Source organism: Dromiciops gliroides, chromosome 1 (genome assembly GCF_019393635.1).
Source record: "Dromiciops gliroides isolate mDroGli1 chromosome 1, mDroGli1.pri, whole genome shotgun sequence".
Lineage (NCBI taxonomy): Eukaryota > Metazoa > Chordata > Mammalia > Microbiotheria > Microbiotheriidae > Dromiciops > Dromiciops gliroides.
The window spans coordinates 561,788,620-561,803,612 of NC_057861.1; the positions used below are offsets into that span (position 1 = coordinate 561,788,620).

The 14,993-nt window shown below is 41.8% G+C and overlaps 1 protein-coding gene across 1 annotated transcript; it reads right to left on the reverse strand.

Moving 5' to 3' along the window:
• Positions 1–275: 275 nt before the first annotated feature.
• LOC122751817 lies at positions 276–14,306 on the reverse strand. The gene is made up of 12 exons (XM_043998984.1): positions 14,150–14,306; positions 14,030–14,106; positions 12,034–12,172; positions 11,365–11,440; positions 9,541–9,622; positions 7,803–7,941; positions 7,134–7,209; positions 5,350–5,431; positions 3,888–4,020; positions 3,216–3,285; positions 2,459–2,513; positions 276–401 (listed from the first exon to the last, which is right to left on the reverse strand). The coding sequence occupies exons 1-12, from the start codon at positions 14,304–14,306 to the stop codon at positions 276–278; spliced, it is 1,212 nt and encodes a 403-aa protein (XP_043854919.1).
• Between the last annotated feature and the right edge of the window lie 687 nt (positions 14,307–14,993).

Genomic DNA, 14,993 nt, shown 5'->3' on the forward strand with positions numbered 1-14,993 from the left:
GTTGAAAAAGTCAAAAGACTGATAGACATCCTGAACAAGATATAGGAGGGACTTTAGGAAAAGTCATACATCCTCGGGCTTGTTGAGTTTGTGGGATTCAAAAGACCCGAGAGGGCACCTGGCTAAAAGACATCCCAAACAAGACGATCCAAAGAGCCGCAGGTTAGATAAAAATAAGAATTTATCTGGCGTACCTGACAATAGTCCATTATGGGCTAGATGAGGTCATTGGAACAATGTAGCAAAATATAAGGGCAAAGATAGGAAAACTAGGATTAAGCATTGTTGCCTAGTGTGGGCAGGGGCCCCACTAAGAGGGGATGCTGTACTCTGGCTAAAGTACAGCTCCTCAGAAGGTTGGGTATGTCAGCTCTTGAACTTCTATGTGAATGGTAAAGAACCTAGGGAGGAAGAAAAAATGTATTTATGCTGCCCTTTGGTTGCCAGAAGCAGGGCAGTTTTTAGCATAAGAAAAAACCTATATGAAAGTTAACTATTTTTCTATTTTGTTACTTAACTTTGGAAACATCATCGTCCTGTTTCTTTAATGTAATGTGAGGGATACCTGCATCCTGTTTTTGTTATTCAACTTCAGGAACACCTGCATTTTGTTTTTGTTTTCTTTTGTTGTTATAGAACTTCCCTCCCCTCTCCTCTGATTCCGTTAGATCTTGTGTGTAGATTGGACATCTGGACAACCAGCCAATGGGAGTCAGATGGTGGTGGGAAATATAGCATCTATCTCTGAACAACCTGCTCCTCAATAAACACAATTACCACTTATTCACTCACCATCTGTTTACATGGAAGTTGCCTGTCCAGCTAATATGGCCTTCATAAAACTGCCAAGACATGTTAACTCTGCCTTTCAGGAACATATAATCCAAGTATGAAATGGTAGAGATGAACACCAGCAATGAAAAGAGAACTCTTTAATGACCTCAGCATTGTATAACTGTATCAAGGAGAAAGAACCCGGAGGAAATGACTTCCAGCTGGGAGAATGTATCAGGGAGGCGTCCTAAAGGAAGGTCAAGGTTTGCAGAGGGAGAGAGGAGATCCCTGACATTACAGGGGGAGAGCTGCATGTGCAGGTGGGAGAGTGTGACAGTACAAAGGGCACTTGGGAAAGGCAAGTCAGGCAGGGGGATTGCACTCTTAGGTTTGCAGAGTGGCATCCTGGGGAGGAAGGTGGGAAATCCCTGTTGGGGGTCAGTCTGTGCAAGGCACATAATCTGTGTTTCATTTCCCTAGAGAACAGAGCTGCACTGTCACCTTGTCAGCAAAGCACTGGCTAGAACCTTACTAGGCACAGAAGCCTTTCTGGAATAAGGACAGAAGCAGTCACTGTCAGTATTCTGAGAATTCCTACAGAATTACCAGAAAGTCTCCATATGAGGAAATGTTCCCCTGTCCCTAAAGGGCTGTGTTATTTTCAATTCTAGAAATTCAAACTATCATACATTTCTGAAAAGTTTCACGAAATCAGTGGTGAGTGAACTCATTGAGAAGGAAAGCAATGATCACTAAGAACCCACATGAGTTCTCCAAAGATATCACATCCAAAAAATCCAAGATCGTCACTTTTACATTCACATAATTACCATTTTTCTCCTTCTTTTATACGTTCATTTACACCATCAGATTCATACTCCCAAATCCACTGATGTTAATGTCCTCATGTCAACAACCCGCTTACTACTCCACCCCTTAACTTCATTAGTTCCACTAACTTTGTACCTTAAGATCTAGGAATATCATATTATCTGAAAATTCTAGATTAACAGAGATAAAACAACAGCAACAACAACAACAAAAACCCTTAAATATCTTTTGTCTCAAGCCTCACATTTCCTAATAATCTTTCATTCTATCGCTTTAACTCACTTTTTCTAACTAGATGCCAAAGTGGCAGGGCAAGAAAGGGAGATGCTACTGAAAGCCTGGAGTGTCATGCAATGTAGAAACCATAGAATCTCAGATTTGGAAAGGCTCTTAGAGGTCATTTGTTTTTGTTTTGTTGTTGTTGTTGGTGGTGGTGGTGGTTTTTTGTTTTGTTCTGTTTTGTTTTGTTTTTGCTAGGGCAATGAGGGTTAAGTGACTTGTCCAGGGTCACACAGCTAGTAAGTGTCAAGTGTCTGAGGCCGGATTTGAACTCAGGCCCTCCTGAATCCAGGGCTAGTAAGTGCTTTATCCAGTGCGCCACCTAGCTGCCCCCAAGGTCATTTGTTCTAAAGCCTGCATTGAACAGTTAACTTCGTAAGATTGCTTATGAAACTCACATCTCACACCCATTCCTTGTTAATTATGACACATAAACTAACACCCCACTTAACTTTGCGTATCTGTTTTTCTTGCTCACTATCCAGGTTACCAATAGACTGACCATAGAGTAGTTGGAATGGGGAAACAGCTATCCTTAAATCTAGATGACAGAGTTACTAAAATAAAAGTTTACCTCCTCAATACTTTCTGTTTCATGAGGTGCCAAAATTGATCTTTTCCTGATTCTTCTGAAATCCAAGGTGAAGAAAGAGGATGAATTTTAATAAAGAGTCTATATGAACAGTACAAATTGAATTGAATTATATAATAATTTTACTAAAGAACTTTATGGGATGTAAGTGCTCTATGTCTTACCATATAAGGAAACGTATCTGAAAACTGTCGATGGCTATGTGTACATGCATGTGGGCAAATAATTGAGGTGTTCTTTTATTTGGGGGCTTATTCATAGAAAATTTCTTTCTCGCCCAGAGTAAATTCTTAGATATTGACCCCAGAGTTGATGGCACTTGCAAACGTCCCAATCTGTTTGTGATGATTCAATCCTGCACACAACCACAGGAGTGTGTCTGCCTGCCCTTACTCTATGACTTGCCAGCAGACAGTAAGGTCATACTACTGAGATGTTGAAAGTCATTCCACTCCTATTCGCTGATATTTAAGATGAAGAAACTGAATGCCAAAGAAAAAGACGCTTGTCTATGGGCAAAGAGGTAAAAGTGGAAGACCAAGGATTTGAACTCGGCTCTTCTGCCTGCCCACACACAGAGAAAGAAATCTAGGTGAAAATCTTTGGACAGCACTCTAAAAAAGGACTCTAAGGAAAAGAGAAAAGAAGAAAAGCTGGTGGCTCAACAATTAAAACCAAAACAGGGAAAACCATTTTATTTACTGCATTTGCAGTTATCCATCCACAAGACAGGGCTTACCCGGAAGAGCTGTAAGAGGCTAAGCGTTTCCTCAGTTCTGATCGTGGTAAAAGTCCACTTTCATCGCCATCTTTACCAAGAAATAAGAGGAATTCAGTGAGGAAAACTCTGAAAATTACCCCATTGATTATCAAAGGATAACAGCCACTTGTAATTCAGTCATCTAATTAGTAGCATGTATGGTGTAGTATCAAGAGCACTGTCATAGGAAACTCAGAATCTCTACTCCATGCCTAGCTAGCTGTGTAATTAATCTCTCTGTGCCTCATTCATTGCACTTACAAAGGACAGAGGGTTCCAACAAGAAGCCCTCCAAAGTTCCTTCTACTACCACCACTCTGTGACCACTTGTAAGGATCTCAGAAGACAAAACACGGCGTCACCCATAAAAGTAATTCATTCAACCCTCCCCCAACTTAACAAGGTCCTGTTGGTGGTATTTTTCATAACCAACACAAAACAAGACTAAGCCAATGAGCTCATTCTAATTACATCATTCCTTAGGCACATACCTGTTTTGGCTACACACAATCCACATCAATGGCAATTCAAAATTCCCTCACCCAACCCTGATGCCTCTGAAAACTTCCTTCTTCCCCCTTAAGCTCTTCTTGAGGAACCCGTGTATTCCTGAATGTCCCATCAGTTGAGTCAAGGATCATTCAGTCTCACCTGAAGTGGAGGATGTTTGTGATAAGAATAAGACATTCAGTGCTGGCTCTTTTCTGATCATCTCCAGTAATGACTTTTCCTCATTTCCTTCGTTTTCTCTCATTTCTTCTTGACTGTTTTCTTCTTTTGTTACCTGAAAATTTTAAAAATCTGTTTGTTCCTTCCTTTTCTAATTACTTCTTTTTTATTACTAACATTCACAAATTAGATGTTTGAGTCTGAAATGTACCACCTATCTCTCTTCCTCTATAAGTACAATTACAACATAATCAGTCACAATCTGATTACATGGAAGTTTCCTGTCCAACTCATATGGCCTTCAAAAAACAACAAAGATATGTTAACACTAAAAGGGTGTGAAAATACAAAGGGCACTTGGGAAAGGCAAATAAGGCAGGGGGATTGCACCATCAGCTTTGCAGAGTGCCATCCTGGAAATCCCTGTTGGGGGTCAATCTGTTCAAGGGCCAGAATCTGTGTTTCACCTCACTAGGAAAAAGGGGCACTTTGTCACTTGGTGTGCAAAGGAATGCCTATACCATTGGTAGTCACAGAAGCCTTTCTGTTGTGACAGAACCAATCATAGTCAATATTCTGAGACTTCTTGCAGAATTACCAGAAAGTCTGGATATGAGGAAATGTTCCCATTTCCCTAAAGGGCCATGGTTTTTTCAACTCTAGAAATTCAAACCATCATAAATTTCTGAACAGATTAATGAAATCTTTGGTTAGTGAACTCATTGAGAAGGAAAGCAGTGATCACTAAGAACCCACATGAGCTCTCCAAAGACTTCACATCCAAAAATCCAACATCATCCTTCCGGGGTTCACAGACGTACCTTTTTTGTCCTTCCTTTCTCCTTTCATTGATATCGTCAGATTCATAGTCTCAATTTCCACAGCTGTTAATGGTCTAGTTTCAATGCTCTTATTACTCTACCCCTTGACTTCATTAGGTCCACTAACTTTTGACTGTAAAACCTAGGAATATCATATAAACTGGACCTTCTAGACTACAAGAGCTTAAAAAAAAAACACAACAAACCATCTTTTGGCTCAAGCCACACATTTCACAGGACTCTTTCATTCTGTAAGTTTAAATCATTTTTTTCTGTTTCTGACTGGAAGACAAGTGCCAGGTAAAGTGAGGGATATCTTACTAATAGCCTGGAATGCCCTGCAGTGCAGAAACCATAGAACCTCAGACCTGGAAAGGCTCTTGGAGGTCATTTGTTCCAAGGCCTGCATTGAACACATAACTTTGTAAGACTGCTTATCAAACTCACATCTCACTCCCATTCCTTGGTAATTATTATGCGTAAACTAACCCACCACAGAACTTTGGGTTTGTGTTTTCCTTGCTCACAATCCAGGTTACAAAGAGAAAGACCATAGAGTCGTTAGAATGGGGAAACAGGTATACTTCAATCTCCATGACAAATTCACTAAAATAAAAGGTTACCTTGCCATTATTGTCTGCCTCATCAGGTGCCATATTTCTTCTTTTTCTGAGTCTTCGGAAAGTCAAGGTGAAGAAAGTGGACCTGTTTTAATAAGCAATTAAAGATGCCCAGTAATAATTGAGTCACATCATATAATAATTGTACTAACAAACTTTATGTGATATAAGTGCTCTATGTCTACACAATATAAGGAAAATTAGTTGAAAACTGTATGTGTCTGTGTGTGCATGCATATGGGCAAAAGTTTGAAGTGTATTTTTTATTTTAGGGGTTATTTATAGAAAATTTATTTCTTCCCCTTAGATACTGACACCACAGTTGCATGGCACTTAAAAAGTCCTGATCAGTTTTGGATGATTCAGTCCTGCACACAACCAAAGGAGTATGTCTGCCTGCCCTTGCTCTATGACTTGCCAGCAGAGAGTAAGGCCATACTTTCAGAACCTGCATGTCATTCTAGTTCTATTCCCTGACCTTTCTGATGAGGAAAATGAGTCCAGAAGATAAAGGCTCTTGCCTTTGGGCAAACAGGTAAAAGTGGAAGTGCAAGGATTGGAAGCCAGGTCCCCTGCCTGCCCACATTCAGACGTCTAGGTGAAAATCTTTGGACAGCACTCTAAGAAAGAATTCAGAGGCAAAGACAAGATGGCAGAGAGAAGCCAGGAAGTTGCCTGAGTCCTCCTGAGTTTCCCTCCAAAATCACATTAAAACAAGCCTATACACTGATTGTGGAGCAAAAGAACCTACAAAAAGAAAGAGAGACACAATGTTCCAACTTGAGATAATTTATGAGACTTCAGAAAAAGGGAAAGTGTTGGGCAGTACAGCTCTGAATAAGGTTGAAGGTGTCTAGCTAAGTCAGGAGGCTCTTGGCCACAGCACAGATCAGCAGCTGAGGCCCCTTGGCCCTGGCTCAGCAGACTGGAGGTGCAGCATGCCAGGTGTGAGACCCACCAACCCTGGCTTGAGAGAGAAAAGTGCCTGCTAGAGAACTACCCGCAGAAGATGTGGGACTAGGCCAAGCCATCCTAGCATATGGAGCAAGCCCAGGCAGGTGAGGAATGCACAAGCCACAGAGATCTCACAGCAGTAAGCCAGTGATCAGGCCCCTAGCCCCTGCACCTGAAGCATACATTGTTGACCCCTGTTCCCCCGGAGCTGACCTCAAATTTAAAAGTCAAAAAAATAGGCTAAAGTAGCAGTAAGAAACAGAAAAGAACACAGAGCATGGATAGTTTCTCTGGCAATAGGGAAGACCAAAACACAAACTCAGACTAGGACAATACTGTCCATTTGCCTACACGTGAAACCTCCATGGGGAAGATGAAACGCTGGTCTCAAGACCGCTTCTGGAGGACCTCAAAAAGGATTTTAAAAATCAAATAAGAAGAGTAGAAGAAAAATGGGCAAAGAAAAGAGAAAAATTAGTTACCCCAAAGAAATAGGAAAAAAGCGTCAACAGCTTGGGAAAGCAAAAACAAAAAGTGACTGAAGCAAACCATTCCTTAAAAAATACAATTGGTCAAATGGGAGGGAAAAAAAGGCCAAATGGAAAAGGATGTACAAAAGTTTACTGAAGAATATAATGACTTAAAAACTAGAATTGGGCAAATGGAAGTCAATGATTCCATGAAATACGTGCAAACAGAATCAAAGGAATGAAAAAAATAGAAAGGACTCAAAGATAACAAGAAAAGGAAAGAGATCATTTTTAAATAATTAAAACCAAGCAAACCATTTTATTCTGTTCTTTCATGTTCTTCATCTACAACACAGGACTTACCGGGAAAAGAAGCTTCCAAAAGAGGTCGAAGATCGATTCACTGGGGATCCTCCCAAAGGTGCTTTTGTCTCCTCATCTTTATCAAGAAATAAGAAGAATTCAGTGAGAAAAATGGTGAAAATTAGCCCGCTGATCAGCAAAGCATAACAGGAACCTGGACATCAGTCATATAATTAGTAGCATGTGTGGTCCAGCATCAAAAGCACTATATTAGGAGCCTCTGAGTCTCTACTCCATTGCTAGACAGCTGTGTCATTAATCTCTCTGTGCCTCATTCATTGCTCTGACAAATGACAGCAGGTTCCAACAAGATGACCTCCAAAATCATACTAGTACTAACGCTCTGGGACCACTTGTAAGGATTTCAGAAGACAAAACACAGATTCACCCATAAAAGTAATTCATTCAGCCCTCCTCCAACTTTTGGTTTTTATTTTTCAAAACCAAGACAAAACAAGGCCAAGGACATGGGGTAATGATATTTAGATCATCCCTCATGCTCATACCTGTTTTGGCTAGACACAATCCACATCAATGGCAATTCAAAATTTATTCTGTCACCAACCCAGATGTCTCTGAATTCTCTCTTCCTCACCCTTAAGCTCTTCTTGAGGAACCTATGAATTCCTGAATCTCCCATCAGTGGAGTCCAAGATCATTCAGTCTTACCTAAACTGCAGGGTGCTTGTGTTGCTAAGCTTGTTGACGCTGAATCTTCCTCCTCTGTGTGCTTCTGAAGGCTGGACTTTTCCTCTCTTCTTTCATTTTCTCGAATTGCTTTTTTATTTTGTTCTTCCCCTTTTGTTACCTGAACATTTGCAAAAGCAGTTTGTTCCTTCCTGTTCCAATGATTTCTATTTCTTTTTTACTACTAATATTCCCAAATTAGATGTTTGATTCTGAAATATACTGCCTATCTCTGAATTACCTGCTCCTTAATAAATACAATTACAACATATTCAGTCACAATCTGTTGCCATGGAAGTTGCCTGAGCAGCTAATAAGGCCTTCCTAAAACTGCCAAGATATGTTAACTCTGCCTTTCAGGAATATATAATCCAATAATGAAATGGAAGAGATGAACACCAACAATCAAAAGAAAACTCTTTAATGACCTCAGCATTGTATAACTGAACCAAAGGGAAAGAGCCAGGAGGAAATGACTTCCAGCTGGGACAATGTATCAGGGAGGCTTCCTGAAGGAAGGTCAAGTTTGCAGAGGTTGAGAGGAGATCCCTGACATTACAGGGGGAGAGCTGCATGTGGAGGTGGGAGAGTGTGACAGTACAAGGGGCACTTGGGACAGGCAAGTAAGGCAGGGGGATTGCACCATCAGCTTTGCTGAGTGGCATCCCGGGGAGGAAGGTGGGAAATCCCTTTTGGGGGTCTGTGTGTTCAAGGCCCAGAATCTGTGTTACATCTCACGAGAAAACAGGGGCACATTGTCACTTTGTGAGCAAAGGACTGCCTATACCATTAGTAGTCACAGAAGCCTTGCTGGTATTACGACAGAGCAAATCACAGTCAATATTCTGAGACTTTTTGCAGAATTACCAGAAAGTCTGGATATGAGGAAATGTTCCCATTTCCCTAAAGGGCCACGCTTTTTTCAACTCTAGAAATTCTAGAAACCATCATAAATTTCTGAACAGATTAATGAAATCTTTGGTTAGTGAACTCATTGAGAAGGAAAGCAGTGATCACTAAGAATCCACATGAGCTCTCCAAAGGGATCACATCCCCAAAATCCAACATCATCCCTCCTAGGTTCACATAATTAACTTTTTTTCTTTTTCCTTTACACTTTCATTTATGCCATCAGATTCATAGTCCCAATTTCCACAGTTGTTAATAGTCTAGTTTCAATGTTCTTACTCGTCTACCCCTTAACTTCATTAGGTCCACAAACTTTGTACTGTAAAATCTAGGAATATCATATAATCTGGACCTTCTAGACTACAAGAGCTTAAAAAAAAAAACAAAACCTTAACACTATTTTGACTCAAGCCTCACATTTCACAGGACTCTTTCATTCTGTGGGTTTAAATCATTTTTTTCTGTTTCTGACTGGAAGACAAGTGCCAGGTCAAGTAAGGGAGATCCCACTAATAGCCGGGAATGTCCTACAATGCAGAAACCATAGAACCTCAGACCCGGAAAGGCTCTTCGAGGTCATTTGTTCCAAGGCCTGCATTGAACACATAACTTTGTAAGACTGCTTATCAAACTCACATCTCACACCCAATGCTTGGTAATTATTATGCGTAAACTAACCCTCCACAGAACTTTGTGCTTCTGTGTTCCTTGTTCACAATCCAGGTTACAAAGAGAATGACCATAGAGTCGTTAAAATGGGGAAACAGGTATACTTCAATCTCCATGAAAATTCACTAAAATGAAAGGTTACCTTCCCATTATTTTCTCCCTCATTTGGTGCCACATTTGATCTTTTTCTGAGTCTTCCAAAAACCAAGGTGAATAAAGAGGACCTGTTTTAATAAACAATTAAAGATGCACAGTAATAATTGAGTCACATTATATAATAATTGTACTAATGAACTTTATGTGATATAAGTGCTCTATGTCTAAACAATACGAGGAAATGGAGATGAAAACTCTATGTGTCTGTGTGTGCATACAAATGAGCACATGATTGAGGTGTTATTTTTTATTTTAGGGGTTATTAAGAGAAAATTTCATTCTCCCCCATAGTAAATTCTTAGACATTGAAACAAGGTTTGGAGGGCACTTAAAAAGTCCTCATCAGTTTTGGATGATTCAGTCCTGCACACAACCAAAGGAGCATATCTGCTTGCCCTTGCTCTATGACTTGCCAGCAGAGAGTAAGGCCATACTTTCAGAAACTGCATGTCATTCTAGTTCTATTCCCTGATATTTGAGATCAGGAAAATGAGTCCAGAAGATAAAGGCTATTGCCTTTGAGGAAAGAGGTAAAAGTGGAAGTGCAAGGATTGGAAGCCAGGTTCTCTGCCTGCCCACATTCAGACATCTAGGTGAAAATCTTTGGACAGCACTCTAAGAAAGAACTCGGAGGCAAAGACAAGATGGCAGAGAGAAGCCAGGAAGTTGCCTGAGCCCTCCTGAAGTTCCCTAATGTTCCACAAGAACATTAAATCAAGCCTATACACAGATTATGGAGCTACAGAACCCACAGAAAGATGGAGAGACACAGTGTTCCAACTTGAGATACCTTAGAAGACTTCAGGAAAAGTCCAAGTGTTATGCAGTGCAATTCAGAACAGCATAGAGGGTGTCTAGGAAAGTCAGGAAGAGGCTCTTGGCCACAGCACAGATCAGCAGCTGAGGCCCCTTGGCCCTGGCTCAGCAGGCTGGAGGTACACCAGGCCAGTTTTGAGACCCACCAGCCACGGCTTGAGAAGGCAAAGTGCCAGGCAGAGAACCACCCATAGAGGACGTGGGACTAGGCCAAGCCATCCTAGCATATGGAGCAAGCCCAGGCAGGTGAGGAATCCACAAGCCACAGAGACCTGAGAGCAGAAAGCCAGTGACCAGGCCCCTAGCCCTTGCACCAGAAGCTAACCTTGTTGACACCTGTTCCCTTGGAGTCGATCTCAACGTTAAAAGTCAAAAAAATAGGCTAGAAGACCAGTAAGAAACAGAAAAGGACACATAACATGGAGAGATTCTATGGCAATAGGGAAGACCAAAACACAAATTCAGACTCAGACAATAGTGTCAAATTGCTTACATGTGTAGCCTCCAGGGGGTAGATGAACTGGTGTTCTCAAGAACAAAGAGCCTTCCTGGAAGACCTCAAAAAGGATTTTAAAAATCAAATAAGATGAGTACAAGAAAAATGGGTAAAGAAGGGAGAAAAATTAGTTATCCCAAAGAAATATGAAAAAAGAGTCAACATCTTGGAAAAGGAAGCACAAAAATTGACTGAAGCAAACCATTCCTTAAAAATACAATTCATCAAATGGGAGAAAAAATGGACAAATGGAAAAGGATATACAAAAGCATACTGAAGAAAATAATGACTTAAAAATTAGAATTTGGCAGATGGAAGTTAATGATTCCATGAGATACCAGCAATCAGTCAAACAGAATCAAAAGAACGAAAAACACAGAAAGGACCCAAAGACAAAGAGGAAAGGAAAAAGATCATAGTTAAACAGTTAAATCCAAGCCAGGCCAAACCATTTTATTCTGATCTGTCTTTGTTATTCCTTTCCAACACAGAACTTACCGGGAAAAGAAGCTTCCAAAAGAGGTTGAAGGCTGGTTCACTGGTGATTCCCACGAAGGTTCATTTTGTTCCCCAACTTTATCAAGAAATAAGAAGAATTCAGTGAGAAAAATGGTGAAAATTAGCCCGCTGATCAGCAAAGCAAAACAGGAACCTGGACATCAGTCATATAATTAGTAGCATGTGTGGTCCAGCATCAAAAGCACTATATTAGGAGCCTCTGAGTCTCTACTCCATTGCTAGACAGCTGTGTCATTAATCTCTCTGTGCCTCATTCATTGCTCTGACAAATGACAGCAGGTTCCAACAAGATGACCTCCAAAATCATACTAGCACTAACGCTCTGGGACCACTTGTAAGGATTTCAGAAGACAAAACACAGATTCACCCATAAAAGTAATTCATTCAGCCCTCCTCCAACTTTTGGTTTTTATTTTTCAAAACCAAGACAAAACAAGGCCAAGGACATGGGGTAATGATATTTAGATCATCCCTCATGCTCATACCTGTTTTGGCTAGACACAATCCACATCAATGGCAATTCAAAATTTATTCTGTCACCAACCCAGATGTCTCTGAATTCTCTCTTCCTCACCCTTAAGCTCTTCTTGAGGAACCTATGAATTCCTGAATCTCCCATCAGTGGAGTCCAGGATCATTCAGTCTTACCTAAACTGCAGGGTGCTTGTGTTGCTAAGCTTGTTGATGCTGAATCTTCCTTCTCTGTGTGCTTCTGAAGGCTGGACTTTTCCTCTCTTCCTTCATTTTCTCGAATTGCTTTTTTATTTTGTTCTTCCCCTTTTGTTACCTGAACATTTGCAAAAGCAGTTTGTTCCTTCCTGTTTTAATGACTTCTACTTCTTTTTTACTACTAACATTCACAAATTACATGTTTGATTCTGAAATATACTGCCTATCTCTGAATTACCTGCTCCTTAATAAATACTCAGTCACAATCTGTTGCCATGGAAGTTGCCTGAGCAGCTAATAAGGCCTTCCTAAAACTGCCACGATATGTTAACTCTGCCTTTCAGGAATATATAATCCAATAATGGAATGGAAGAGATGAACACCAACAATCAAAAGAAAACTCTTTAATGACCTCAGCATTGTATAACTGAACCAAAGGGAAAGAGCCAGGAGGAAATGACTTCCAGCTGGGACAATGTATCAGGGAGGTTTCCTGAAGGAAGGTCAAGTTTGCAGAGGGTGAGAGGAGATCCTGACATTACAGGGGGAGAGCTGCATGTGGAGGTGGGAGAGTGTGACAGTACAAGGGTCACCTGGGAATGGCAGGTAAGGCAGGGGGATTTCTCTATTAGGTTTGCAGAGTGGCACCCTGGGGAGGAAGGCTGGAAATCCCTTTTGGGGGCCAGTGTGTTCAAGGCCCAGAATCTGTGATTCATCTCACTAGAAAAAGGGGCACATTGTCACTTTGTGAGCAAAGGACTGTCAATATCCTTCGTAGTCACAGAAGACTTTCTGGTATTATGACAGAACCAATCACAGTCAGTATTCTCAGAATTCTTGCAGAATTACCAGAAAGTCTGGATATGAGGAAAATGTTCCCATTTCCCTAAAGGGCCATGCTTTTTTCAACTCTAGAAATTCAAACCATCATAAATTTCTCAACAGATTAATGAAGTCATTGGTGAGTGAACTCATTGAGAAGGAAAGCAATGGCCACTGAGAACCCACATGAGCTCTCCAAAGGGATCACATCCCCAAAATCCAACATCATCCCTCCTAGTTTCACATAATTGCCTTTTTTCTCCTTCCTTTATACTTTCATTTATACCATCAGATTCATAGTCCCAGTTTCCATAGTTGTTAATGTTCTAGTTACAGTGTTCTTACTACTTTACCCCTTGCCTTTATTATGAGAGAAAGACTGTATTTGGATTCTTCTCAGAGCCCTTAAGGTAGAGAGTGAGTCTTGTTTGAGGCCCTACAGCTTTATGGCCCCATACCTCCCAGTAGGGGGCTGCTCCCCACAAGAGGCTTTGAGCTGAGGCCCCTGGGCCTTAAGCCAAGCAGGACCTGAAGAAGGGCCTGGGTTTTGTGGGAGTTGGGCTGATCTGGGAGTTCACCTTGAGGCGAGAGAGGTGATCCTCAAGTGATTCTGAGCTCAAGCCCTGATTTGAGTTTTGTTTTGAAAGCTTATATTTACAGAAGCACTCTTAAGTGGGGAATGGGGATATTCTTGTTCAGGCAGAGGTTTGGGGCCTAAGGCCACAATCTGTTTGGTTGGTCAATGGAGCAAAGTGATTGGTCAAATCCAAAGACAGGTTTTTTTTTTTCTTGAAGAGTTATGTATATTAAATACACAGCATCGTTCTGAGGAGGAGGAGCCCACACTCTTGCCCAGAATAGGTCAAGGCCTGGTATTGTAGTTTGGAAAATCTGATTGGTCAACTTGGACCACCTGCCTAGCTTCTAGCACCGTGTTTGGACCATTTAGTACAATCTGATTGGTTGTTATTGTGATGCTGTCTGTTGACTGGGGGGTATGTACATGAGGGGTATTGAAATGCCTTCATGTGATTGGTCGGAGGGGACCCCTGCAGGGCTATAAGTAGAGGTGAGGGGGCCTCACTTCACTGCACTCTCAGGCATATTCAGAAGAGTGCCCATCTTTGCAAAGATGCATAAAGCCTTCACTCACCAACTGCTGACTGCTTGGAATTTTTGAACAGCAACCTGTTAGCAACACTAGGGCTGCCAACACTAGAGCTGCTGACACTGAAGCTGTGCAACACTATGAAAGGTTAGCTGGGTTTCTAACAATTTGGTGCATTGGCCGGGAACCTGAAGAGGAAGATTGGTCCAGTGGAGGTCAAGAGGGTCCAGCAGGAGCTTCCTGCTGATTTCTTTGGCTGAGCCCACGGGGGGATCTGCAGCCAGTTCGTCTCTGAGGGGATTCGAAGAAGCGGCAGCAGCATGTAGGTAATGCTCAAGGGGAAGCAAGGGAAGAAAAGGCAGCAGGAGAGAGAGAAGGAAAGAAGGGGACTGAACCGCGGCGATCAAACACTTTTGTGCACAGACCCAGGCAAGGAAAGGCAGACTACCTTAGTACTTCCCGGCCAACTGGGGTACATTCTGTGGGTACTGGAAATGAAAGTGCGTGAATGAGATGTGCCATAGGCATGAAGCGAGTGTGCAGCTCAGATTTGCAGTTCTTTTGTCTCTCGAGGGAGAGAGTCAGAGAAGAGGGAAGTGAAAGGTGGCGCTGCAGAGAGAGAGAAAGCCTGAAGCTCCAGGGGTGGGAAGTTTAGGAGGTTAGGGTAGGTCACAACCATTAGGACAAAAACTTGGCAGAATGGGGAATAAGTCCCAGAAGTAGGTAGGCATCTCGAGGCCCGGGAAAAAGCCCAACCCGGGAGGCGGCATTACTCCTGATAAGTCTTTTGGGTAGGATGCTGGGAGAGATGAGGGGGAAGAGGTATTTCCCCAGGGATAATGGTATCTCAGGCCCTGGGAATGAAGTGATCCCAGGAGGCAGCATTCCTTCTTTGGGTAGGATGCTGGAGAACCTGGAAACAAAATTGGAACCAAATTAGCATCTTGGGCCCTGGGGATGAGCTCAAGCCAGGAAGCAGCATTTCTTCTGACAGTCCATTAGGTAGGAT

Bases quoted from the DNA above. Each gene is read 5' to 3' on its own strand.
- LOC122751817 (XM_043998984.1), bottom strand. From the start codon at position 14,306: ATGCTGCTGCCGCTTCTTCGAATCCCCTCAGAGACGAACTGGCTGCAG. The intron at 4,021-5,349 runs GTAACCTTTTAT...TAAAATTTTCAG, and splicing joins AGGCAGACAATAATGGCAAG to GTAACAAAAGAAGAAAACAG. The intron at 3,286-3,887 runs GTGAGACTGAAT...TTCTTGGTAAAG, and splicing joins ACAAACATCCTCCACTTCAG to ATGGCGATGAAAGTGGACTT.